The sequence below is a fragment of the Pelophylax lessonae genome, assembly GCF_965119305.1.
Source record: "Pelophylax lessonae genome assembly, chromosome: 5".
NCBI lineage: Eukaryota > Metazoa > Chordata > Amphibia > Anura > Ranidae > Pelophylax > Pelophylax lessonae.
The window spans coordinates 309,869,592-309,896,052 of NC_138772.1; the positions used below are offsets into that span (position 1 = coordinate 309,869,592).

The 26,461-nt window shown below is 45.8% G+C and overlaps 1 protein-coding gene across 1 annotated transcript in view; it reads right to left on the reverse strand.

The window, feature by feature from the left end:
* The window catches only part of DROSHA (drosha ribonuclease III), a 649,328-nt gene that overhangs the window by 617,316 nt on the left and 5,551 nt on the right, over window positions 1-26,461 (reverse strand). The window contains exons 2-3 of the mRNA XM_082259249.1: window positions 21,591-22,447; window positions 13,744-13,815 (exon numbers count right to left, since the gene is read on the reverse strand). Of these exons, the coding sequence (XP_082115375.1) occupies window positions 13,744-13,815; window positions 21,591-22,444 (926 nt within the window). The 5' untranslated portion in view covers window positions 22,445-22,447. The remainder of the gene's footprint in view (window positions 1-13,743; window positions 13,816-21,590; window positions 22,448-26,461) is intronic.

Here is a 26,461-nt window from a genome sequence, read left to right on the forward strand (position 1 = left end):
TCCGTGGCTTGGTGCGAACAGCTGTTAACCTGTACACCAGGGCCATCTTATTCCATCTTGCTCCACCGGTCTAGTGGCTATAAACCCTTTAGCATCTGGACCCACCAGCTTGGTACTGTATTGACTTTTAATGACCAAAGGTTTTTAACGCAGTTGTCTACCATTAAACTGCATTGAGACTTTTCATTAGCTCTTCACAATTCATATGGATACAGTGGGTATTATCCCACCCAGATAGCGCTGTCTTATCTTTTGTCTGACAATTTTAGTACTTCCAAATACTAACAGTGACGGCTGCACCAGGGTGACTGTGGCATAGGGGCAGTGTGTATCAAACTAGGGCTTAGCGTTTGGGACACCTTGCTGTTGTACACATTTCACAGAGCCTGCCTTCTAAACTACAGAGGAGTTGAGAGGAGAAACTTCAGGAGGCAGAATCAGTAAAGGAATCACTGCTTGCAGACAGCAAGGTACCGTGGGATATATAGTCATTGGAGATTTAAAGTAAACAGCAGAGGAGAAGCTGGAAAGCATGCAGAGAATCAAGGAAGTTGTGGAAAGATATGGCCAGCAGGCAAGCAGAACTCACAACATGCAAGGAAGCTTATATTAGATTGTTAAAAATAACTACTGTTTGTATTGTTATTAAATGCTGACGTTAGAAAATGAAAGTGTATGCTATCACTAAAGATTTTCTTCAAAGTGATATTAAAGGCACTTTTCTGTTTTTTTTTTTCTTTTTTGCACATCAGCATTTTTTTTTTTACTTAGTTTAAACTCAAACAATTATGTATTTTCTAAAAGCAGATGCCCTGTAGAATAAAACGGCGGTAGTTAAAATTTTTGATGAAGCACAATATTTGCACAATTTTATTTATGTTTATCGAATACATATTTTCGAATAAATTGACACCAAACACATCAAGCCTTCCAGTATAACTGAAGGCAAAAACGTTTTTTTTAGATTTGGACAGAGTGGAGATGGATTAGAACATCTATTTTTTTTTTTTTTTTTGCGGTCTGTGCCCCTGTTAGGGAGATACACCATCTCTTGTCCTGCTTACTATTATCATTAAAATTGAAAGTAAACGAAAATCCCACATTTTGGGTAGTCCCATTAAAGGTAATAAAGTTGAAAAGATTATCAGAGAGCTGGATATGTGGATGACTCTCCCCCTGTCGCTCTTCGGAAGGTGCCACCTGGTCAAGATGGTGAGCTTCCCCCGCTTGTTATACCCTCTCCAAACAATTCCTATTCTCCTAAAACATAAAGACGTCTGATCATTCGAGCCATAACCTCCTTCCTCTGGAATAAGAAAAGATCCCGTATATCTGTCGCCAAACTGCACCTTCCAAAGAGCGATGGGGGAGTTGGCCTGCCCAATATCAGACTTTACAATCTAGCTTGTCTCCTTCACTATGGTCTGGACTGGATTACCGAGTGCTCTACGTATTCCAACTACCTCCTCGAAGCTTATGCAGTACACCCGCTACATTTGACATGTATCTTACACAGCAACCTGAAATCCCTCCCTAAAGGGCCATACACACTATAAGATTTTCTGAAGACTTTTTCCTTCAGATTTACATTTTCTATGTAGTGCAAGGGCCTGACAGATTGCATACAAATTGAAAGTGTTTAGGTTTGACCTCATATTATATGGTTTTGGTAAATCTAAAGGAAAATGTCTTCAGAAAATCTTATAGTGTGTATGGCCCATAAGTCTCTCCAACACCACATACTTTTCCGTGATACAATAGTAGCATGTAGAGAAGTACGGAGACTCCTTGGAACGTCAAACAATATCTCCAAATACCCAACGCTGCATGGCAACCCATCTTTTCCACAATCAATGGAATATGCGGCCTATCAGCAATGGGCACAAAATGGCCTTACAACAGTATACTCTTTCATACACGACAGAGACGACTCTTTAAAGCCGTTTTCGGATATGGCTACGGAGTTCAACCTACCTCCGTCTCACCTGATATATTACCACCAAGCTGTGGCCTCAAATCCTGCTCTCTCAGTTTTAGTAAAAGCCTTCAAAAACAAGTGGTGGATGACATGGTGAAACGAAGAAATTAATCCATCTCACACATCTACAACCAACTCCTAGTGCACACTAATAAGTTATCGGTGGAAACACTCTTTGATAATTGGAGCACCGACTTTCCCCTGGACGACTTGGCCCAGCATATCTAACAAGGTTACCTGAAATTATGGAAATTAAGGAAATGCGTCTTATTGGAAACTTGGAGAAAAACCAAGTTTAAGCTTATCCATAGGGCCTATATACTCGAACGACCCTAGAAATTCGGCTAGCTGTCCCCAATGCAGTAAAAACAGACCAAGCCTAGCCCACAGATTCTGGCACTGTCACTCGATATCCCAATTCTGGGATCAAGTCTTGAACTTTATCCATTAAATTACGGGCATTCGCCTGGACAAATCCCCTCACTTTTTACTTTTTGGATGCGAAGGACCACTTCAAACCTTGCCCTCAACAAGCAAGAAACCCACACAGTTACCCCAATGGATCTACCTATGCTGCCTGCCAGCCAAGAAAGCCATTTTAAAAACATGGACTTCCGCAACCCCCCCGATAATATCTATGATCTGCAAGGACCTGAAAATGTTACTCTTTATGGAAAAACCAGACCTAGAAGCCAGAAAATGTATTTCCACCAAACGGTTCATTGCTAGATGGCACTACTTTATAGAGCGGACCTTTCACAAGGATGAAATAAACATTGTTGACATCTTTCCAATATAATGGTACTTGCAAGCAGCGTTATCAAACACGCTGGGAATTCTGAAGGTCTAAGACTACCCCATCTAAGATCTGATCCCATCGGAATCTGGAAACGCAAGTTACACTATCCCTATGGTACCGAAGCTCATGGACTTTCCCCAACCCCCCCCCCCCCTCCCCGGGTGTAATCAAACCACGGTTCTACACATAACATGTACCATGGCCAGTATAGAGTCATCCTAGTTTTAGACTGTTCTCTTCCCGTTCCTTGCAAGAGTATCAACCCCAATCCCTCTCACCCCCCCCCCCTTTTTTTCTCCTCCACACCCTCTTCTATTTTCTTACTTTCTCTCTTCTTAGAACGTAAACACTTTATGGAAATCACCTATTGATTTAAGCTGTCTTGATTTATGATGCGTTTGTGATTTTCTAATTACCAACTACTCTTTTGCTACACTGTTACATAAAATGTTCTTGTTGGCATTTTTTTTCAATAAAACATATTTTCCAAAAAAAAAAAAAAAAAGGTAATAGAGAGGAAATCTTCCAATAGAGACACTAGTTCTGGTGGCAACAAGACACAGATGGGAAAAAATAAAAACTGACGGGTTATAACCTTCCCTTCTATCCAAAATTAAAAAAAAAATTAAAAAAACATTTGTCTATAGTTCTCCTTTAAAATGGTTGTAAAGGCTAAAACATTTCACCTTAATGCATGCTTTGCATTAGGGTAAGAAACCTTTAAGTTTCAGCTCCCCCCCCCCCCCCCACACACACACCCAGGCTAAATACTTACCTGAGCCAGATCTTGGTCCAGCACTGTGCATGAGAGTAGTAGCGCTGCTTTCTCCCTTTCCTTCCTCACCAGAGAGCAGAATGAGCCATTGGCTTCTGCTGCTGCTGCCAACCAAATCCAGTGACGAGCAAGTACTGCTGTGTTTTAATTCACATATAAAACATAAACTCTATGTCATCTCCCCATCTCTCGCCTCATAGACTACTAGAAGCCCATATTACGGTCATCCCCAAGGAGGGTAAGGATACAACTTCTGTCGTAAATTATAGACCCATATCCTTGTTAAATGTTGATATAAAATTATTCGCCAAAATACTTTCCAATAGACTTCTCCCCATTATCCCAAACATAATCAGTACAGACCAAGTTGGATTTGTCCCAGGCCGTGAAGCCCGAGACAATACAATCAAAGTCATAAATATATTTTAGAGAAAGTGGAGGAAATAAATAAAATGGAAGATCTGACCCTAACAGCAAATCATAATAGAGAGAGATATAGACAGACATGGGAGGGATGGAATGTATTCATCCTCTCTGAAGAAGGGAACTCTTAGAGAGTAAAGTAATAAGGAAGTTCGAGAAGTTTGCCATTGGAATTGAGAAAAAGGGGGGGAGGGATCGGGGTTTTTTTTTTTGTTTTTTTTTTTATTTAGGGGAGTGTGGTATAGTTGCTTATTGTTTATGGGGGGAAGAAAGGGTAGGGAGGGGTAAAAGAAAGAGAAATGGAAAGGTAGGTTGAGGTAAGAGGCTGTATTGTATAAAAAATGACATTTCATGGGAAAAGAGAGAAATCAGGCCACCATAAGTTAGGATGGGGATAAAGATAAATATTTCTACTCCTAAATGTGCATTTTCTTGTTGTATATTACTTTAGTTGGCTGTTATCTTATGAAATGTAAAATCTTTTTCGTTTTGTAATAAAATTAAAAAATTTAAATTTGAAAAAAAAAAAAATAAATAAATATTCACCACTGGATGTCATCTATAAAATTTAAAGGCTTCATGCTTTCCCTCGACGACGAGAAGACGTTTGACAGGTTAGACTGGACTTAACTGGCAATCGTTTTACAACACCTCGGTTTTCCAAATCGCATGTTTAATTTCATTAGGTCTTTATATTCCACCCCGAAAGCTTGTGTCAGGGTTAACGGTCACCTGTCAAACGCCTTCTTTATTGGCAATGGGACGAGGCAGGGTTGCCCATTATCCCCCATCCTATTCATCTTTACACTGGAACCCTTTTTACTCTCCCTTGTACACAACCAGGACATTCATGGCGTACATATTGGTTCCCGCGTATATAAAATTGCAGCTTTCGCTGATGATATCTTACTCTTTCTCAGTGACCCACTTACCTCCATCCCTACCCTTTTAAAAGAAATTAAACTCTTTCAACACTCTTTCAACACATTTCCAATTTTAACATTAATTTTTCTAAATCCCATGTCCTCAATATATCTCTTTCTCCTGAACTAGTGGACCAATGCAAGACTTTCAATGGAAACATGACTCCATAAAGTATCTAAATATACATCTCCCGGCAAGCCTTTCGCTTTTGAATCTCTTCGCCATTAACTTCCTCCCCCATGCTCAAAACCATTACAGATGACATTAAAAAATGGAGCAACCCACATTTTTCGTGGTTTGGACAAGCAGCCATAATTAGAATGAATATCCTTCACCACCTCCTATACCCGCTCCAAACGATCCCCATCAAAATTCCTTCCTCCTTTTTTCGATCCTTTAATACAATATGCACTAAATTTCTTTGGGGTCAGAAGCGTCCCAGACTCTCCTTCACCTTACTGACCAAACCTAAACTTGCCAGAGGCATCGGATTGCCTGACTAAAAAAAAATACTATTGGGCATGCCACCTTACAAGAATCCTAGATCGGTTCCTCCATAAAAAGAGCAAAGATTGGATTTCGTTAGAAAATTAATTTTCCTCAACTACGATACAATTCCTGCCTTGGATAGCGCATGTGACACTTCCACATCCCTTTAAAAATCATCCTCTAATTAACGCTACCTTATCCTCCTTCAGAGAGGCTTGTAAACAGTCCTCTTTGTCCTCAAACCCAGGCCCCCTGACCCCGATCAAATCTAACCCCGCCTTTACTCCTGGCATGTCACCGACCTTTCTAGCAGACGACTGGAAAGAAAATATGACCTGGGCACACAACTTGTACAAAGGGGGTTCCCTTATAGGCCGCATTAACCTCAGACCAGATGCTACCTGCTCCCCCATGCCCAGCTAGGCATATTTCAAAATTCGCCACTTCTTGAACACCTTAAATCGGATGGGTACACTCTCCAGGGACCGAACACCTTTTGAACGTTTATGTATGGGTAACTCTCCCCAATGCCATCTTATTTCCATCACTTATAACCTTCTATCTGTGGATTCTCCACTACACTCCAACGAACTTACAGCATGGGAATCAGATCTAGATCTCTCGCTCACTGACCGTGAATGGAGTAATATCTGCCTTATTTCGCACAAAAGCTCTCTGAATCTTTCGACACAGGAGAACTGTTATAAACTCCTGACTCGGTGGTACAGAACCCCGGCGACCTTGCACAAATTTTAGCCCGATTCCCCTGCTAACTGCTGGAGATGTCACAAAGACCCAGGCACACTCCTCCACATCTTCTAGACTTGCCCACTAATTCAACCCTCTTCCGGAAACAAATTTATGATATTATCACTAAAACCGTAGATATTCCTATATCTTTCTCACCGGCACAATACCTACTCCACCACACCAACATCCCACCTCATCGATATTGCAAAACGCTCATCCCACACTTAATTAATGCTGCTAAATCATGCATACCCGTGCATTGGAAATCAAATCACACCTCCTACTACACTTGAATGGCTACAGAGAATTGATAAAATAGCTAAACTTGAAGAACTGATTGCCATCACACGAGACACGACTGACAAATAGGCCCGCATATGGGACCCTTGGAACTTCTTTGTTACCTCATCCAGATACACACTACTAACAAACTCACCTCACTCCTAAAATACTCCTGCCAGCCACACTTCATAGTTTGGAAAAACCCTTACCTCTTCCACCTGCTCACTTGGACCCCTCCCAACTTATATTTTACACAGATGGAGTGAATGGAAGCTGTAAATAATATACCTAATTAGAGTTTACAGCCCCTCTCACCCCTAAACAAGGGAAGAATGTGAGAGGACGCCCCAATTTACCCTTCTATTCCTCCATCAATTATCCGCGCCGCTTTCTTGCACTATAAATCCCTTGATGCCCTTCTTCCAGCCATGCTTGGGACAGAGACCCGGATGGATCCCCCCTTTCCCCCCCCCCCCACCTCCTTCCCTCCCCAGTCATTCCCTTCCCCTTCCTTTTCCCCTCATCCCATACCCCCCTTTTTTATCTTTCTTTGTTCTTTTCTTTTCCTTTCCAATAGATGGACAGAGGCAGACCCTGGACCCTTGCAAAGCGAGGACAGGGACTCCCTCCCTACATACCCTTCATGGAGCATTGCGACCAGGTTCAGTTTTCCCACGTTATGTAGTCACTCTTCATACCTTACCGACTAGTTTTAGACGCTCAGGCTGCGACTCATAACCTCTGTGGGATCGCCCAGACGTTACCTATTGTGTTATATCACATGACTTTCTCTCTCCTGTTTTGCGAAAGTTCTCCTACATAATAACCTGTATTCCAAGTTACGGCATATCGTATGTTCCAAGCACGTTGATATGCAATGGTTATGACCTTTGCGCAGTTCCGGCCTGAAACTAATTTTACAACATTAGTTCTGATGTAAGAATGTAATATTGTCTGGACTAGGTTACGTTTACACTGTTTATTCTACAGATACATACCTTCTAAATGTTTTTTTCTGGCTGTATGACGTCTACCATGTTTCTCTATAAAAATATTTTGGGAAAAAAAAAATAATAATAAAACATACACAGTGCAGCTCGGGATCAAATGCACCCTTAGGCTCCGTTTACACGATAGCGTTCTGGGTCGTGGGCAGAATCGCCACATCAAGTCCATGGTGCCCACTGACCGGCTCCCGATGTGCATAATCACAGCGGGAGTGAGCCAGCAGTGGCGCAAATTATCACTTGCTACCCGGAAGTGCGGGATCATGTATATATACACATGATCCTGCTCTCAGCCGCCGCCCTGTAGCAGTAAACCTGCTAAAGGGTGGTCGGCAAGTGGTTAAAAAATCATTAGATTACATAAAACCCCCAAACAGTATATATTTTCTGAAAGGAGACATAAAATAGTGGTAGTTCCAAATTTTATGTCACACAATATTACCGCAAAGTTTCTCTTTAATGAGACATCCAGGGTCTAAAAGACCTGGCATGTCCCCCCTGTGCTCCAGTGAATGTAATGCAATGCACATCGCACTCAGTTACATTCTTTCCCGGCCTTGATGGCCAGCAAACTGTCAACGGGGACCCGGAAGTGACATCACATGTCAGGAATAAGAAGGGGAAGAGATCGGACGGGTCTACCCAGGGACAACCACTATGCCATTCACCGGGCATGCAGATAAGCAAGCAGAGCCCAGGATACATAGAGGGGGTAAAAATGTGGAGCATTGAGGCAGCAGCTCAGGGCCAAACCGCAATTTCTTGTCGCTGTAGTAACCTGGCAACTGGGGTTTGTCAAGCCCTGACCCAGGACATCAGCAAAAATATGGTATCCAAAATTGTAATTGGTGGACCATCATCAGGGAGTTGAATGCAAGAACCTGGAAGAAACAGACAGCTTCTAATAACATAAGAAAAGAAGATGGTAACTAGGGGCCAGGTGTGCAGCAGAGAAGCTGATCAGATCTGAACAATGCTGAATTTGCTGTGCGTGTGCATATTTTAGTATAACTCAGGAATTGGTGCACAACTGATTGGTTCCAAATGCTTTCCCTCCCCTCAGTCTAAAAGTTGCTGTACAGGTCATTGCAAGAGGCTGGTATTAGGTCAAATTAGGTACTTACATAGGCTGCATAAAAAATATCACATTCCTTTTGTCTTCTTGGCAGCCCTCAGACCTTATGGGTTGTTGCTCTCATGCAGCAGTGGTGGTAGGAGGTCCTTACTCCTGGGCAGCGTTGTCCAGGAGTAATGTGAGCCTAGCCCAGCTTGATGACATGCCCACAAAAAATGGGTCTGATGACAGCCTGTAACACCCTGAAGAGAAACCCACTGGAGCTAATTTTTTTTTTTTAAATGTGGAGATGGACTTTAAACAACACATAACTGCATTAATGTGTTTTTTTATATCTGCCTGGAGTTGAGTTTGGAAAAAGAAGAGTATTTAAAGTGGTTATAAACCCAAAAGCAAATGTATTATATTGCCGCTTAGCAGTTCCTAGATGCGATGGCTGTATTTGTTTTATTTTTTGAGCTTTCTTTCTTTTATTTTCACCTACTGATCCTGTAGGTCTGCTGTTTTTCAACAGAACAAACTGCTCTGCAGATGTAGCAATTAGAGGGAAGAGACAAGCCATTTACTACTGACAGGTCAGATTTTATGTAAAACCTTTATCCCAAAAGGAACAAAACGTTTGCTGTAACTGCTTATAAAGTGTTAGCTGGAGTTTGGCTTCTGTTTGTTTAAAGCATGGGTGTCCAACCTTTTGGATTCTCTGGGCCACATTGAGTGTAGAGAAATTTTCTCGGGCCACATATTAAATATATACTATAGTTAAGGTATATAAGTAATAAAATGCCGCCGCGCCACCGCGCCCCCCGCACTAAATTAACACAACTAGAGGATGATCAAATGAAATGGAATCAGCATACAGAGGTTTACTTCTTCTGAGAGATAATAAAGGAACACTCTAACCACCACGACCACTTCAGTGATTTGAAGTGGTCATGGTGGTAGGAGTCAGAAACACTGTACATGCTCCCCACCCCCTTTGAGGCAGCCTCTGCCTACCGTTAGTTGGAAGCTGCTGTGGCCGTGCCCCCAACTTGAATTCCTCCCTCCCAGGCAAAAAAAAATTGTCAGGGGGCAGTGGGCCGCATTGCCTGAGGTTCCGGGCCGCATGCCGCCCTCGAGCCGCAGGTTGGACATGCCTGGTTTAAAGTATCTATTTCTGCTAGTGCATCCAACACTGCACTCCCCCCAGACTGGCAATGCTGCTGTAAAAATGTGTCTCTGTTCCTTTTTCAGGCACCCTAAGGCAAGAAGTGCGTTACTGCCCAGATAACTAGGTGAAAACAGAAGAGGGGGAGCTTAAAAAAGAAAACGAATGTGGTCACCACATCTAATGACTGCAAAGCTGCAATATATTACATTTTTGGTCTGAGGTTTAAAAATGCTTTAAATATGTATAAAACTGTGCCAGGGTTAGAACATATTGGGGAGAATATCAGAAAAGCTTGAGGACAAGCCTTGGCTAGAACACACTGATAATGTTTTTAGAGTAATTTGTCTTTAATTTAGGTTTGAATTCTGTATGGTGTACAAACACAACATTTCCAAAACTTGTCTATTTTTAAAACTGAATTGTTTGAGAGACCTAGCAATGGCTTCCTGATCTTCTGGTACAACTAAGGCCCCTTTCACACCAGTGGACCAATCGGGTCCACCTCTCTGTTTTTCAGGCAGACCTGATCGGACCACCCATTGTTCTTGACGGGGCAGCGGATGTCCGTGAACATGTGTCCGCTATCATCCGCCAGCATCTGATCCGCTAAAAACAGAGGGATGGGGATGTGTTTGCCATCCGATCTGCCGAATAGAGAAACGGACATGCAGCCTTTTTCAATCTGACCGCCCAATAGAAAGCAGAAGGCTGTGTCTGTGTCCCCTCTGCAAAGCAAGCAGACACTGACCCGTCAGCTGAGCAGGCGGATACGCTTGGATGGTTTCCGCCCCAAGTGAAAGGGGCCATAAACAAGAGGATTCAGCTAGTGGAAAAAGGCTGAAGGAAAGGTATGAGTAAGTCTCTCTACTTTTATTTACCCATTTCCATTCCATGAGCTTAGTAAGTGGAAACGGTACTTACCTAAAAGAGAAGGCGAGAGATGTTCCATCGGCTTCAGTATCAATGGCTCTGCCAAGTGATACCAGCATCTGGCAGGTGATTAATTTGCCAGAACAGTTCTCCCAGGGAACCCCTAGAAACCTCTTTTCATTTTAACTGTAATTCTCAGCTTCTAGTCTTCTCCACAAAAATACTAACTGATAACAGGCCAGAGTACAAAGGCAACAAGACCAGAAAAGACTAACAACATCAAAAATATTTATAAAGACAGAACAGTCAACCATAATAAGCAAAATTAGTACACCTTAGAAAAATACTATACAGATGTGAATGTATAATAAATATGTTAAGTGCTCAGAGCTGCACGATTCTGCAAAAAATGAGAAGCACAATTTTTTTGCTTAGAATAAAGATCACGATTCCCTCACGATTCTCTGCGTAATATCTTTTACATTATACAAAAAGATTTGGCTAACTTTACTGTTTAGTTTTTTTTTTTTAATTCATTAAAAAGTGCATTTTTTCCCCCAAAAAATGTGTTTGAAAGACTTCTGCACAAATACCGTGTGACATAAAAGATTGCAACGATCACCATTTTATTCTCTAGGGCAGTGGTCCTCAACTCCGGTCCTCAGGGCCCACTAACAGGCCAGATTTTAAGTATTACCTTGGGGAGATGCAGACTAGAGTACTGCAATCACTGAGCAGCAAATTATATCACCTGGGATGTATTTCAGTTATCTTGAAAACCTGGCCTGTTAGTGGGCCCTGTAGGCCAGGGTTGAGGACCACTGCTCTAGGGTCTCTGCTAAGAAAAATATATATAATGTTTGGGGATTCTAAGTAATTTTCTAGAAAAAAATACTGACTTTGACTTGTAAGCAACAAGTGTCAGAAAAAGGCTTAGTCTTTAAAGGGGAAGTAAACTCACCCAAAAAAAAAAAAAATGTAAAAAAAAAAAAAAAAAAAACCCTGTAAGACAAAGGCATAATGAGCTAGTATGCATCGCATACTAGTTCATTATGAAATACTTACCTTAGAACGAAGCCCCCGCAGTGCCGCCCACTCAGCGACAGGATGGCCGACATGTTCGGTCGACCTGCTTCCTGGTTCACATCCTACGGCCATCTGATTGGCCGGAGGCACGATGACATCACTCCCGCACATGCGCGCGGGAGCCGCCGTTCACGGCACAGTGCTCTGAAGGAAAGGCACTAGTGGTCATTCCTTCAGAGCGCATGCACCGATGACGTCATAGGCTGCATTAAAAGTAAATATCTTCTAAACGGTGCAAGTTTAGGAGATATTTACAGTACCTATAAGGTAAACCTTATTAAAGGCTTACCTAGAGGTACAAGTTCTAAGAGAGGGTTTACAACCTCTTTAAGAGGTTAAACTGCACTCCTTTAGTGCCGGTTCACACTTCCACGTTTGCGGAGATCGCATGTAATTTGGAGCGCACTGCTCCTAATTACATGTGATCTGATCTGAGGATACACTTTGTATGGCTGAATTTGCACTGTATCCGCACCAAACACGCACATGAGGCTTTTTTTGAGCCGCAGTACAACCGGATCGCATAATGGTTCACACTTGTGCGATCGGATTCTGTGCGTACTTGCAGATCGCACTGCGATATGCGATCGCAACTGGGGGTGTCGTTAACTTTTAATTGACACCCCCTGTATATCACATATGGCAGTGTGAACTGCCAGATGTGCGGATGCGATGCGGGAACACGCTGCATATTCGCAGCGTTCCCGCATCGCAGAAGTGTGAACCAGCACTCACAGATGGAAGTTAATTCCTTTGATCTAAAAGAAGGAAATGATACATTAAGAAAAAAAGTGTGTTTAGACCCGGTTCACACTTGTGCGATGCGGGAAGGCTGCGAATTCGCAGCCTGTTCCCGCATCGCAAAAGCACATCTGGCAGTTCACACTGCCATATGCGATACGCAGGGGTGTCAATTAAATGTTAACGACAACCCCAGTTTGATCGCATATCGCAGTTCGATCTGACAGTTCGCACAGGATCGGATCGCACTAGTGTGAACCACTGTGCGATCCGATCCTGATGCGGCTGGAAAAAAGGGTCCTGTGCATCTTTGCTGCGGGTGCAGTGCGAATTCAGCCATACAAAGTGTATGGCTGAATTTGCATCCGCACATCCGATCGCATGTAATGAAAGAGCAGTGCGCTCCGAATTACATGCGATCGCCGCAGCCGCACAAATGTGAACCGGCCCTTATAGTTATCTAGGAGCCTTAACAATGTTGATAAACATTTGCAGGAAGTTTTTTTTTTTTTTTTGACAGCCATGAGTGAGCAGAGAATGGCTCTGTAGGAATCGAGGACATGCAATTTTAAAGCGGTAGTATACTCAATTTTTTTACTTTTACCTACAGGTAAGCCTATAATAAGGCTTAACTTTAGGTATAATTAATATCTCCAAAACCTGCACAGTTTAGGAGATATTTGCCCTGCATGCAGCCACTGACGCTAGCGGCGCATGCGCTCTGAAGGTCCGGCGGACCTTCAGAGTTCCTTGCCGGCTACTTGCATGTGCAGGAGTGACGTCATCGCAGCTCCGGCCACTCACAGCGCCAGAGCCGCCGAATCCGGAAGAGACACAGAGAAAGCATGACCGCTCCCACAGCGGTGTTCGGGCATCCATGTCGGGGCTTCGTTTTAAGGTAAGTATTTCATAATGAGCTAGTATGCGATGCATACTAGCTCATTATGACTTTGTCTTGCAGGGTTTGTTTATTTTTTGTTTTTTTTCGGCAGTATACAACCGCTTAACTGCCGGTTCACATTAACGCGGCACGACTTAGATCGCGACCTGTGAAGTCGCGTGCACCGCGACTTCGGCGCGACTTGCACGGACTTCATATAATGAATGTCTATGCAAGTCGCTCCGATGTCGCCCCGAAGTAGTACAGGAACCTTTTTCTAAGTCAGAGCGACTTGAGTCGCTCCTATCAGAACAGTTCCCGTAGCACACAATGGACCGTGACTTGTCAGGCTGACCAGTCGCCTGACAAGTCGCGGTAGTGTGAATGGGGTCTTAAGATCGCGAGGGGGGGGGGGGGTGAATCGAGATCTCGATTTTTTAATGATTAATCGTGCAGCTCTAAAAGTGCTGCGTAATGTGTTAGTGCTTTATAAATACCTGTAATATATAAATACCTTTTTTGTCTTTTCCTATAACTTCTTTCAGGAGTTGGCGATCTTCGGCTATCCCGATGTCTGTGTCGCTCCCTTTAAAATTAAAAAATGTAAAAAAAATAATAATAATTTTCTCAATAAATCGTAAATACTAAACAACATAAAGTTGAAGGTTAAAATATAACTAAGCCCCATTCACATTGACTGCGGCTTTGAAATTGTGCAACTTCATCTGAAATCGCACAATTACAAAGCCGCACAAAAATGCGACTTCGGATGCGACTTGGAAGACATCTGTGCGGCTTAATGCACAGATGTCTTTGCAAGTCGCACCCTAAATCGCCAAAAGTTAAATTTTGGTCTCATCTGACCAGAGCACGTTTGCTGTGTCCTCCACATGGCTTCTCGCAAACTGCAAACAGGGCTTCTTATGGCTTTCTTTCAACAATGGCTTTTTTTTTCCATTCTTCTATAAAAGGCAGATTTGTGGAGTGCACAACTAATAGTTGTCCTGGGGACAGATTCTCCCACCTGAGCTGTGGCTCCCTGCAGCTCCTCCAGAGTCTTGGCTGCTTCTGATTAATGCTCTCCTTGCCCGGCCTGTCAGTTTAGGTGGATAGCCATGTTTTAGTAGGTTTGCAGCTGTGCCATACTCTTTCCATTTTCAGATGATGGATTGAACAGTGCTCCATGAGATGTTCAAAGCTTGGGATATTTTTTTTTATAACCTAACCCTGCTTTAAAAACTTCTACACAACTTTATTCCTGACTTGTCTGGTGTGCTCATTGGCCTTCATGATTCTGTTTGTTCACTAAGGTTTTCTAACAAACCACTGTGGGCTTCACAGAACATCTGTATTTATACTGAGATTAAATTACACACAGGGGGACTTAATTTACTAATTAGGTGACTTCTGCAGGCAATTGGTTCCACTAGATTTTAGTTAGTGGTATCAGAGTAAAGTGGGCTGAATACAAATTTACACCACACTTATCAGATATTTGTAAAAACTTTTTAAAAAATATTTATCATTTTCCTGCCACTTCACAATTATTTGCCACTTTTTTGTTGGCCCATCATATAAAATCCCAATAAAATACATTTACATTTTTGGTTGTAACATTACAAAATGTGTAAAATTTCAAGGAGGTATGAATACCTTTTCAAGGCACTGTATACGTATGAGCAAAAAATGGGATTTTTGACATACCATAAAATCCATTTCTCCGATATTCATTGATGGACACAGCTCTTGGTATTTATAACCAGTGGGTTATACTGCCCTCTACAGGAGTATGACAGTAGGCAGAAAAAAATTCTTGTTACACCCATTGGCAGTCCCAGGGGGTATACTCCCTCTCTCTGCTATAGCCACTCAGTTTCGTAACAAGCAGTGTCGGGAGAATAATAACTCCACAGCGGGGTGGGTGCGGTGTCTGTCAATGAACATCAGAGAAATGAATTTTAAGGTAAATCAAAAATACCATTTTCTCTTTCGTGCACTGACAGACACAGCTCCTGGTATTCATAACCATTAGGACGTCCCAAAGCAGTGTTAAACATGAAGGGTGGGAACAACCAAAAAATTCCCAAGGCTAAACATTAGCCAACCAGGCAACAAGGGCTCAACCAAACAACCGGAACCCACCTGAAAAAAAAAAACAATACACCCTCAAAGAGGATCAGGTCCTCTTGCAAAACCTTGCTGCCAAAAGAAGCATCTGCAGATGCCAACACATCCACTTTATAAAACATTGTAAAAGTGTGCAACGACGACCCAGTGGCAGCTTTGCAAACCTGCGTCACTGACGCCTGATGACGGAAGGAGGCACTAAGCACCCTAGTAGAGTGCGCCTTGACAGGGAAAGGAGGAACCTGACCCCTGATGGAATAGGCCTGAACCACGGTCTCTCTGATCCGTCTAAGAAATGGTCGCAGAGGAAGCGGACAACCCTTTTCGAGGTCCATCTGTGAGCACAAAGGGAGAGTCTGACTTCATGAAGAACTCCGTAGCTGCCAGGTACACCTTAATTGCCCAGACCACATCCAAGGCAATTTCCTTTGAATGTTTAGGCCTGGGACACAGGGAAGGCAACACAGAGTCTTCATTCAAATGAAAATCACAGACGACCTTTGGAAGGAACAACGGACAGGTGCGAAGAACCAACTTATCCCGGTGAGTCACCAGGTGAGGGGGAACGACAGGATAACGCCTCCGGTCCCGACACTCTGCACGCAGAAGTGATAGCCACTAAAAAGGCCACCTTCTGGGACAGTGTGAGCAGGTGAATCTCCCGAATATTATAATAATATTATGAAATAAATCAAGGAAGGCTTCTGAAGAGCTGAAAACACCAAATTAAGATTCCAAGATAGCAACGGAGCCCGCACTGGAGGAACAACATTTCAGACACCCTGGAGGAAAGGTACGCACCAGGGAATGTGTGGCCAAATGTCATTGGAACAAGACCGCCAAAGCCAACACATGGCCCTGGATGGTACTCAAGGTCAATTTCTGTTAACCCCCCCCCCTGTTGAAGGAAGGTCAAGATCCGAGCCACAGCAGGAGCGAAGAAGAACCCCAGGAGACTCACACCACCCAATGTACGTCTTCCACGTACGATGGTAGATCTTCCAAGAAGTAGATTTACTAGCTTTCAACAGTGTAGGAATCACCGACTCAGATAAACAAACCCCTGTCCTTCAGCACCTGGCGTTTAACAGTCAAGCCATCAAAGCAAGCGACTGTAAACCAGGATAGAAGATGGATCCTTGGGACAGCAGAACCTCCCTGAGAGGAAGCTGCCAATGAAAGTCGGCGACCAGCCAGACCAGATCAGCGTACCAAGCCTGGCGAGGCCAATCCAGACCCAATAAGATGACCAGAATCCCTTCTACCTCAATCCTGCATAGAAGTCTGGGCAGAAGCTTGACAGGAGGGAAGGCGTAAATCAGACAATACTGACCCCCACGGGGCCACCAGCGTGTCTGTGGCATCTGCCAGAGATTCCCTTGACTGAGCCACAAACCTCTGCACCTTTCTGTTGAGCCGAGACACCAATAGATCCACCTTGGGGGTGCCCCACCGGAGACACAGCTGATAAAACACCTCTGGAGAAAGGAACCACTCCCCGTTGTCCAATGCCTCCCGACTGACGTAATCCACCTGCCAATTTCCACCCGGGAATGTGTGCGGTGGAGAGGGCTGGAACGAACCATTCTGCCCATCTTAGAATGCCAGCTACCTCCAGAGCCACCAGGATACTTTTTGTGCCCCTTGGTGATTAACATAAGCCATAGCAGTGGCATTGTCCGATTAACTGCAAACTGGACAACCCTGAAGAGGATCCTTCCAATGATCCAGACACAGTCTGATCGCTTGAAGCTCCAAGACACTGATCAGGAGTCTGGACCCTTCCAGCGTCCAGATTCCCTGAGCAGAATGCTTGCCAAGGACGTCTCCCCAGCCGGACAGACTGGCATCCGTGGTGACCACTGTCAAATACAAGGGGAGGAAGGATTTTCCCAGCCGAAATACCAGAGAACGAAGCCACCATATCAGGGACTTCTTCGTGCCCCGAATCAGCCGGAACTTATTCTCCAGAGACTGCGGAGTCTTGTCCAATTTGGTCAGAATTTCCCTGTGCAGGGACCTCGTATGGAACTGCCACGAAGGTAGACACCATCAGGCCAAGCACCCGCATGCAAGTTCGGAGGGATGATCATTTGTTAGACAGCAGGAGGCGAATTGCAGCCTGTAATTTCTGGAGTTTTTCCAGAAGACAGAGCACTCTGGCTAAGGCTGAGTCCAGAGTCAGGTCCAGCTTTGTGGACGAAACCAGAGCAGACTTCTAAAAATGTTCGTATTGTGATCTCCATGTTCTCCACCAGAGCAGAGGGAGACTCCGCTCGCAGAAAAAGATTGTCCAAGTAGACCAGTACCATGATCCCCTGTTGGTGTAGCAAAGCTAGCACCAGGGCTAACACTTTTGTGAAGACCCGAGGAGCAGATGTGACACCACAAACTAATAATGCTCCTCCCCCCACAGCAAAGTGGAGAAAACGCTGGTGACTGGCACATATTGGAATGTGAAGGTAGGCATCCTTGATATCGATAAAGGCAAGGAAATTCCCCTGACGCAAGGATGCCACCACTCCATTCAGAACTTCTGTACTCGCACAAAAGCAGTTTAGCACCTTGAGGCCCAGGATTGGACACACTTTGCCTTCCTTCCTGGGAACTGTGAACAGGCTTGAGTAAAAACCCTGAAAACGTTCCGAAGTCGGTACCGGGACAATCACCCCTTGAAGAAACAGGTCTTGTACCGCCCCAAACAGGCCCTGTAAGCGGCCTGGGGACAAGCGCAAGATGGAAGGAAAAAACCTTGCCGGGGGACAAGAGCGAAACTCGTCTTTGTAGCCGGACGGAATGACTTTGTAGGCCTGCTTGTCCTGCACCCGGGAAGTCCAAGAGTCCTGAAACCAGCGAAGACCTCCCCCCACCCCCGATAAGGGTGAGGGCGCACTTTCATGCAGATGGAGCCTTGTCCCCGGGTCTGGAGAAGCCCATTGTTGGCTTTCCAGACCAGGTTCATTTGGATCCTCCAGAAGAGGCCATGAAAGGCTTCAAGCCCTTGTTAGTCGACCCTGAGGGACCAAAAAACTTCTTATGAGCTGGAAAGGAAGGCCCACGTCTATGAAGTTCCTTACCCTCACTAGCCTGCGAAAGAAAAGTGCTCTTACCCACTGTGAGATCTTTAATGATGTCATCCAGGCTAGCTCCAAACAGGCGATCTCCTTGAAAAGGTAGAGCAGTCAAGACCTTTTTTGAAGTCTGATCCGCAGACCAACACTTGAGCCAAAAGACATGCCAAAGAACCACTGCCAAAACAGAGAGGCGAGCCACCAGGGGAGTCGCATCCAAAAGAGGCATCACAGATAAACTGCAGCCCCTGGACCAGCTGATCCACTAGCTTGGCAAAGGCAGGGGGAGCTGTTCCCCCTCCAGGTCATGGTGTAGGAGCTTAGCCAACTTGGTCAGAGTTTGCGACACTAGGGCAATGGTGAATACCGGCCTCATTGCCGAACCAGCCACAGTGTACATAGTGTGGGCCACAGCCTCCACCTTCCGGTCAGCCGGATCCTTAAAGGCCGGGAACTCTTCCAACGGAATCATGATTGCCTTGTTTAGTCTGGAAACCGGAGGGTCCACCACCGGTGGCACAGTCCACTTCTTAAATAAAGGACTCCTCATAGGGGTAACACCTAGTAAAGGACTTAGGGACTCCACGAGGGCGCTTTGGTCTTCCCCACTCTTTAGTGACAATTCTGTCAAAATAGGCAGGGAAAGGAAACACCTTTGCTGCTTTGGATGGCTTGTGAGTGCCAAAGGGTACCTGCGCCTCCGTCGCAGCTTCACCTGCGTCCTCCATCTTCAGGGTCTCACGCACACAGATACAATCAGTGCATCTGCCAGGGCCTTTTAATGCGCAGTCGCAGACGTGGAGAAATCATCCTCACTATCAGAGAATTCCAGTCGCGTGGATGCAGACCCAGCAGAGTAGGGCTGAACGATAGTCGATGTGAACATCGATATCGTGCTGTGAGCGTGGGCGATAGTCACATCACCATCAAATGCGATGGTGAAGGCAGAGAAGTCGGGACTCACAGTGGTGGTAGAAGAATACAGCCCGACATCCGTCCCACATGTTCAGTCTCCCTGCCTGCAGCTAGATCTCCTGACTGAGCGGTGAGCAGCGTGCCGTGAGCAGCGGCACAGCAAACCAATCATGCGTGCCTGCACACCTGATTCGCTGTGCCGCTACTCACGACGTGATTGGTTCGCTGTCCTCACGGCGCTCACCGCTCGGTCAGGAGAACTAGCTGCAGGGCAGACTGAACATGTGGGACAGATATCAGGCTGTGTTCTTCTACCTTAGGTAAGTCTCTCTGCATTGAAGGGGACATGGCACGCTGGTCACTGCATTGATGGGGAGCACGCTGGTCACTGCATTGATGGGGGGCACGCTGGTCACTGCATTGATGGGGGGCACGCTGGTCACTGCATTGATGGGGGGCACGCTGGTCACTGCATTGATGGGGGGCACGCTGGTCACTGCATTGATGGGGGGCATGCTGTGGTAACTCTGCATTCAATGGGGGCATGCTGTAGTAACTCTGCATTGAATGGGGGCATGCTGTAGTAACTCTGCACTACTAAAAATGCGCGACTAAGAGGATCGGCCGCAAAAAAAAAAAAAAAAACAATATTTACCGTTGGGAAAAAAATATTGCAATGTGATTTTTTTCAATATCGTGCAGCCCTACAGCAGAGTGACCCACCTCCGTGGCGGCCGAATCAGAGTCAGGATCTGATGAGAGAGATGAGCCAGGGGAAGGCAGAGGGAGCTTTCTGCTAGCCCGTCGCCCGAAAGCCACCTCCATCTGGGACACAAGGGACTCCAGTACAGCGGTCAGTGCATGGATGGATGGTTGGGACCTGGAGGGCCCCGCAGCCTCAGAGAGGGGATCAGGTGGGGAAACGTGCTCCAAAGACTCCAGGAGTCACCAGGGGGACCCCACAAAAAGTGTAAACACTGCTAAGGGACAACCCCCGCCGCGCTGGCAGCACCACCCAGTCGCCAGGCACAAAGCACCAAGAGATCCTCAGCAGATAGGGAAGAGGACCACACCAGACTCCCCCAACCACAGAAATGATCCAGGAGTCAGCACCAGGGGATGAGGAGGGACTCATACCACGAAAATCGCCACCCACAGGGCTCCACTGTCATTGCTGCTGCTATTTCCAATGGCAAACCACAACAAAATGGCCACTGGACCACACAAACATGGCCGGCGTGTATAGAAACACACAGGCTACAACAAAATGGTGGCCCCCGCATGGCACTACAAGACTTAAAGGGACCCAGGAAAGAGACCAGGCCCAAAGGACGGATCCAGGCAGGACAAGGGGCCCCGGCAGAAGCTCTCACCAGGTACAATGTCCCCCCCCCCCCCCCCCCGCACAGTAGATCATCCGGTTGCCAGCGGCACAACCCCCTCCCTCCTGGCCCCCCATTGCCAGTTAGCCCCTGCCCCCATCCCAGGAAAGAGGCCAGATCACCCCAACAGTCCCAGTATGGGGGGGGCAGGATGAGGAACTTGGCGGGGGGTGCATGCGGGAAGGTGGGGAACTTGGGAGTCCGACCATCCCAAGGAGGGGCCCACGTCCACCCCAAAACTCTCCAGGGGGAAAGGGGGGGGCAGCTACTTACCAGACCAAGAACCAGGTGGGCATCACTCCAGACAGAACCTCTCTCCCTCGAAAAGGGGGGGCTGTCGGCCAGGAGGAACGTTGCGACTCGGGCCGAGACCCTGCCGTGTGCGACCTCGCTAGGCGTTTAACCAGTTTTTCCAGTAGGGCTGACCTAACGCGGAGCTGAGGTCTGCGCATGCTCGCTGGCCAGACTGGGGTGACCACTGGATCTAGATTATCGAGCCCGTCACCCAGTCAGGCATTTGACTGTAGATCTCACAGGAAAAAATCCAGGAGGAGGAAAACATTTTCTATCTAAAAAATGTTGCCAGGACCAAGGATCAAGGAAACAACAAGGAAATAAGTCCTTACTCCTGACTAGGCAGAAAAAAAGAATTGAGTGGCTATAGCAGAGAGAGGGAGTATACCTCCTGGGACTGCCCATGGGTGTAGCCAAAATTATTTTCTGTCCTACTCCTGTAGGGGGCAGTATAACCCAGTGGTTATGAATATAAGGAGCTGTGTCCCTCAATGAACGAAAGAGAAGTCGTCTTTGTGCATAAGCCCTAATTAAAAAACACTTACATAGTTCACTGCAAAGGTATATCTTACCTGCTGCGCTCATAACTTCCATGACGTGGTGGAGTTCTGCCACGAAAAGGTGTCCTACTGTACTCATACTCCGATCTACGCCGACTACTATCTAGTCGCCTTGCACGGTCAGGGCTTCTTCCTCGATCTCTGCGATCACCATGTTTCTCAGAGCGGTGTCTATCACTGTGACTGTATTCCCTATGTCGATGAGCATCGTAATGTTTGCTTCTGTCCTGTGTTCGGTGATCACTCTGTGGTTTATCTGTCTGATATGGACCATGACTTGTGTGCCTGTAGTGGCTACTGCCTTGAAAAGAAGCTGAATTCTGTTGATAGCTACTAAAGCTGGGCACAGGTTGAGGAGGAGGTGGCGGTGGGGGAAAAGCCTGGGGTGGATATCCAGAGGGGTATACTGGCTGATAACCCACATGTGGTAAAGGAGGAGGCATAATAGGTGGTGGCGGCATAAGAGGGGGGGCAATATAAGGATAGGTGCCTTGTGCAGTAGGTGGTCCAGTGGGTGGAGGATTTCCTGGGCCAAGTGCAGATGGTGGAGCAGGAGGAAAACACGGTGGCATTGGGTAACTCTGTCTAATAGGATACGTTGGCCTTGGAAGACATTGGTTTACTGCATTTTGGGTAGGCGGGGCAACCGGTGGAGGATAGCACATGTAATCTGGCCTCGGAGGTATGTAACTTGTGTTAGGAATGCTGGAAAATGTTGGAGGAGGGGTACTTTGTGGGTCATAGCAATACTGCCCAGAAGACTGCTGCATCTGGGCAGGCCTAACATTTTGTGGCCGATAGGTCTGTACTGGAGCTCCAGGGCCTGCTCGAGCCTGTGGTCCTCCTCTCCCTGCATGCAACGACATGATCTAAACATGAAAAAGCAAAAAAATAGAGGCAATTAATGTCCACATTCATTACAAATTCTAAAAATGTATTTTGTATTTCAAGCAATCATTAACTATTTAAAGCCGAACTTAATGCTTTCGTGAAGGCTAAATAGCTGAGGCTACATACAGTTTATACAGCACACACATCTAGTAGTGAAGGCAGCAGTTTGTTTGGGTTCAGTTTTGGGGCACCAGTTAACAAAAAGAATATTGGAGAACTGGAGAAAGTGCAGAGAAGGGCAATCAAATTGATAAGAGGCATGGAGGAGTTCAGCTGTGAGGATAGATTATAGGAACTGAATTTTTCTCCCTTAAGAGGAGATTAAAGAGGAGCCAGGCTCCTTCAGAGTTTTAGAAAAAAATGAAAACTCAGCAGCAAACACAAATACTGTAGCTGCTGAATTTCAATATTAGGGCACTTACCTGTCCAGGAATCCAGAGGTGTCCTCACCCGAGCCGATTGGCGCCACCATCTAGACTAAGGGAAAATGGCAGTGAAAACTTGCGGCTTCACAGTTGGTTTCCAACTGCACATCTGCGAAGTGCGCCACGCTTTGTGAATGGGCGGGCTGTGGAGGAAGGAGGCAGGAGCCAAACTTCCGGCTAAGTTCTCCGTGGCCAACCGAGCCAGAAGTAGGAGCAGGTACCTCTCAAAACCAGGTACCCGATCCCCCCCAAAAGGTGCAAAAATGTGGGGGAGAGGGGCAGACAAACAGAGCTTCCCCTTTTAGGTGGAGCTCCGCTTTAAGAGGAGATATGATCAACGTGTATAAAAATATATAGTCTATATAGTGAACTTGGTGTACAGTTATTCACTTTCAGATCATCACAGAGGACAAGGGGGCACTCGTTACATTTGGAGAAGAAATTAAAATCTCCAAATACGGAAAGGCTTCTTTACAGTAAAGGCTGGGGAAATATGAAATAGACTCCCTCAAGAGCTGGTTCTAGCCAGCTCAGTAGATTGTTTCAAAAAGGCTTGGATCCTTTCCTAAATGCACAAAATATAACTGGATACTAACATTTATAGGTAAAGTTGATCCAGGGAATATCTGATTGCCTCTTGGGAGATCAGGAATGTTATTATTTTTCCCTGCTGGAGAAAACTTGATCATGTGAACATTTCAATGGCCCCTGTTCACATCTGAGCGTTTTGACGCTGTGAGCAAAACGCCCAACGCTCAAAAAAGTACATGAGCTTCTTTTTGGGCAGATTACAGGCGTTTTCCATTGGTCTCTATTCAATCTAAAAACGCCTGCACAAAAAACGCCTGTAAATTGCGGTAAAATTGCGGTAAAAAACGCGCGAAAATGCTACGCTCAGGTGTGAATGTAGCCTAACAGTTCCCCACAGCAGCCGGCGGGTGAGGAGAGGAGGGAAGCCAGCAGTGCCTTTGTGGCCCATGTTTAGTGAACACCCTGCACCCATGTTATGTCATGTCATGTGCACTAATGCTCATAGTTAAGCCCACAAGCTTTGTGAGCTGACAGATCATGAATCTTGGGACACCTTGGACCTTGTTGCAATTACAGAGACCTGGTTCCAGGATTCAAATGTTTGGGAAATGACAATACCAGGCCACACACAGTACAGTAAAGACAGTAGAGTAGGGAGGATTCACCAGCAGGAGGCTCTGATTCCCCTATATAAAATCTTTAGTGAGACCTCATTTACAATAATGTGCCCAGTTCCAGAGACCTCACTTACAAAAATATATTGATAAGATAGAACAAGTCCAGAGATGGGTATCAAAAATGGTGAAAGGTCTGGGGGATAAAACATATCGAGAATGACTTCAGGAACTTAATATGTACAGTCTGGAGGAAGGAAAGGGGAGACACGATAGGTAAAGTCTGTAGGAAAGTGTATACTTCTTGGCTTGCTCACAAGGATAGGGGAAGTCCAAACTTTCCTCCAGACTTTCCCTATGCTTGTGAGCAAGCCAAGAGTGGTGAAACGCATCAAGGAAGGTTGGTTTTGGTTCGGAGACATTACTGTGTTCAGTCAAATCACTGATTATTAAAAATACTGCAAAAAGAGCTAATTGGACCATGGCTGATAGTTTTTATTATTTTCAATGAAGAGTGGAGAAGTACTGCAATGGCCAGCTCCCACACATATGCAGGAGATGCTGGTTTTGAGCCGAGCTATGGATATGTGTGTTTTTCCGCAATGTCGCTCTGATGTACCAAAGGCACTAAGACAACGCAGCTCCAATGCACTAAGGCACTAGTTAGGGCAATGCTGTTCTGATGCGCACTAAGGCAATGCAGCTCTGTTGCACACAAAGCACTAAGGCAATGCAGCTTCGATGCACACAAGGTACTAAAGCAATGCAGCTCCAATGAACACAAGGTAATAAATCAATGCAGCTCCGATGCACACAAGGCACTAAAGCAATGCAGCTCCTGTGCACACAAGGCACTAAAGCAATCCAGCTCCTGTGCACACAAGGCACTAAAGGCAATGCAGCTCCGGTGCACACAAGGCACTAAAGGCAATGCAGCTCCTGTGCACACACGGCACTAAAGGCAATGCAGCTCCGGTGCACACAAGGCACTAAAGGCAATGCAGCTCCGGTGCACACAAGGCACTAAAGCCAATGCAGCTCCGGTGCACACAAGGCACTAAAGGCAATGCAGCTCCGGTGCACACAAGGCACTAAAGCCAATGCAGCTCCGGTGCACACAAGGCACTAAAGCCAATGCAGCTCCGGTGCACACAAGGCACTAAAGGCAATGCAGCTCCGGTGCACACAAGGCACTAAAGGCAATGCAGCTCCTGTGCACACAAGGCACTAAAGGCAATGCAGCTCCTGTGCACACACGGCACTAAAGGCAATGCAGCTCCTGTGTACACAAGGCACTAAAGGCAATGCAGCTCCTGTGTACACAAGGCACTAAAGGCAATACAGCTCCTGTGTACACAAGGCACTAAAGGCAATGCAGCTCCTGTGTACACAAGGCACTAAAGGCAATACAGCGCCTGTGTACACAAGGCACTAAAGGCAATGCAGCTCCTGTGTACACAAGGCACTAAAGGCAATACAGCTCCTGTGTACACAAGGCACTAAAGGCAATGCAGCTCCTGTGTACACAAGGCACTAAAGGCAATGCAGCTCCGGTGCACACAAGGCACTAAAGGCAATGCAGCTCCTGTGTACACAAGGCATTACTGTGTTCAGTCAAATCACTGATTATTAAAAATACTGCAAAAAGAGCTAATTGGACCATGGCTGATAGTTTTTATTATTTTCAATGAAGAGTGGAGAAGTACTGCAATGGCCAGCTCCCACACATATGCAGGAGATGCTGGTTTTGAGCCGAGCTATGGATATGTGTGTTTTTCCGCAATGTCGCTCTGATGTACCAAAGGCACTAAGACAACGCAGCTCCAATGCACTAAGGCACTAGTTAGGGCAATGCTGTTCTGATGCGCACTAAGGCAATGCAGCTCTGTTGCACACAAAGCACTAAGGCAATGCAGCTTCGATGCACACAAGGTACTAAAGCAATGCAGCTCCAATGAACACAAGGTAATAAATCAATGCAGCTCCGATGCACACAAGGCACTAAAGCAATGCAGCTCCTGTGCACACAAGGCACTAAAGCAATCCAGCTCCTGTGCACACAAGGCACTAAAGGCAATGCAGCTCCGGTGCACACAAGGCACTAAAGGCAATGCAGCTCCTGTGCACACACGGCACTAAAGGCAATGCAGCTCCGGTGCACACAAGGCACTAAAGGCAATGCAGCTCCGGTGCACACAAGGCACTAAAGCCAATGCAGCTCCGGTGCACACAAGGCACTAAAGGCAATGCAGCTCCGGTGCACACAAGGCACTAAAGCCAATGCAGCTCCGGTGCACACAAGGCACTAAAGCCAATGCAGCTCCGGTGCACACAAGGCACTAAAGGCAATGCAGCTCCGGTGCACACAAGGCACTAAAGGCAATGCAGCTCCTGTGCACACAAGGCACTAAAGGCAATGCAG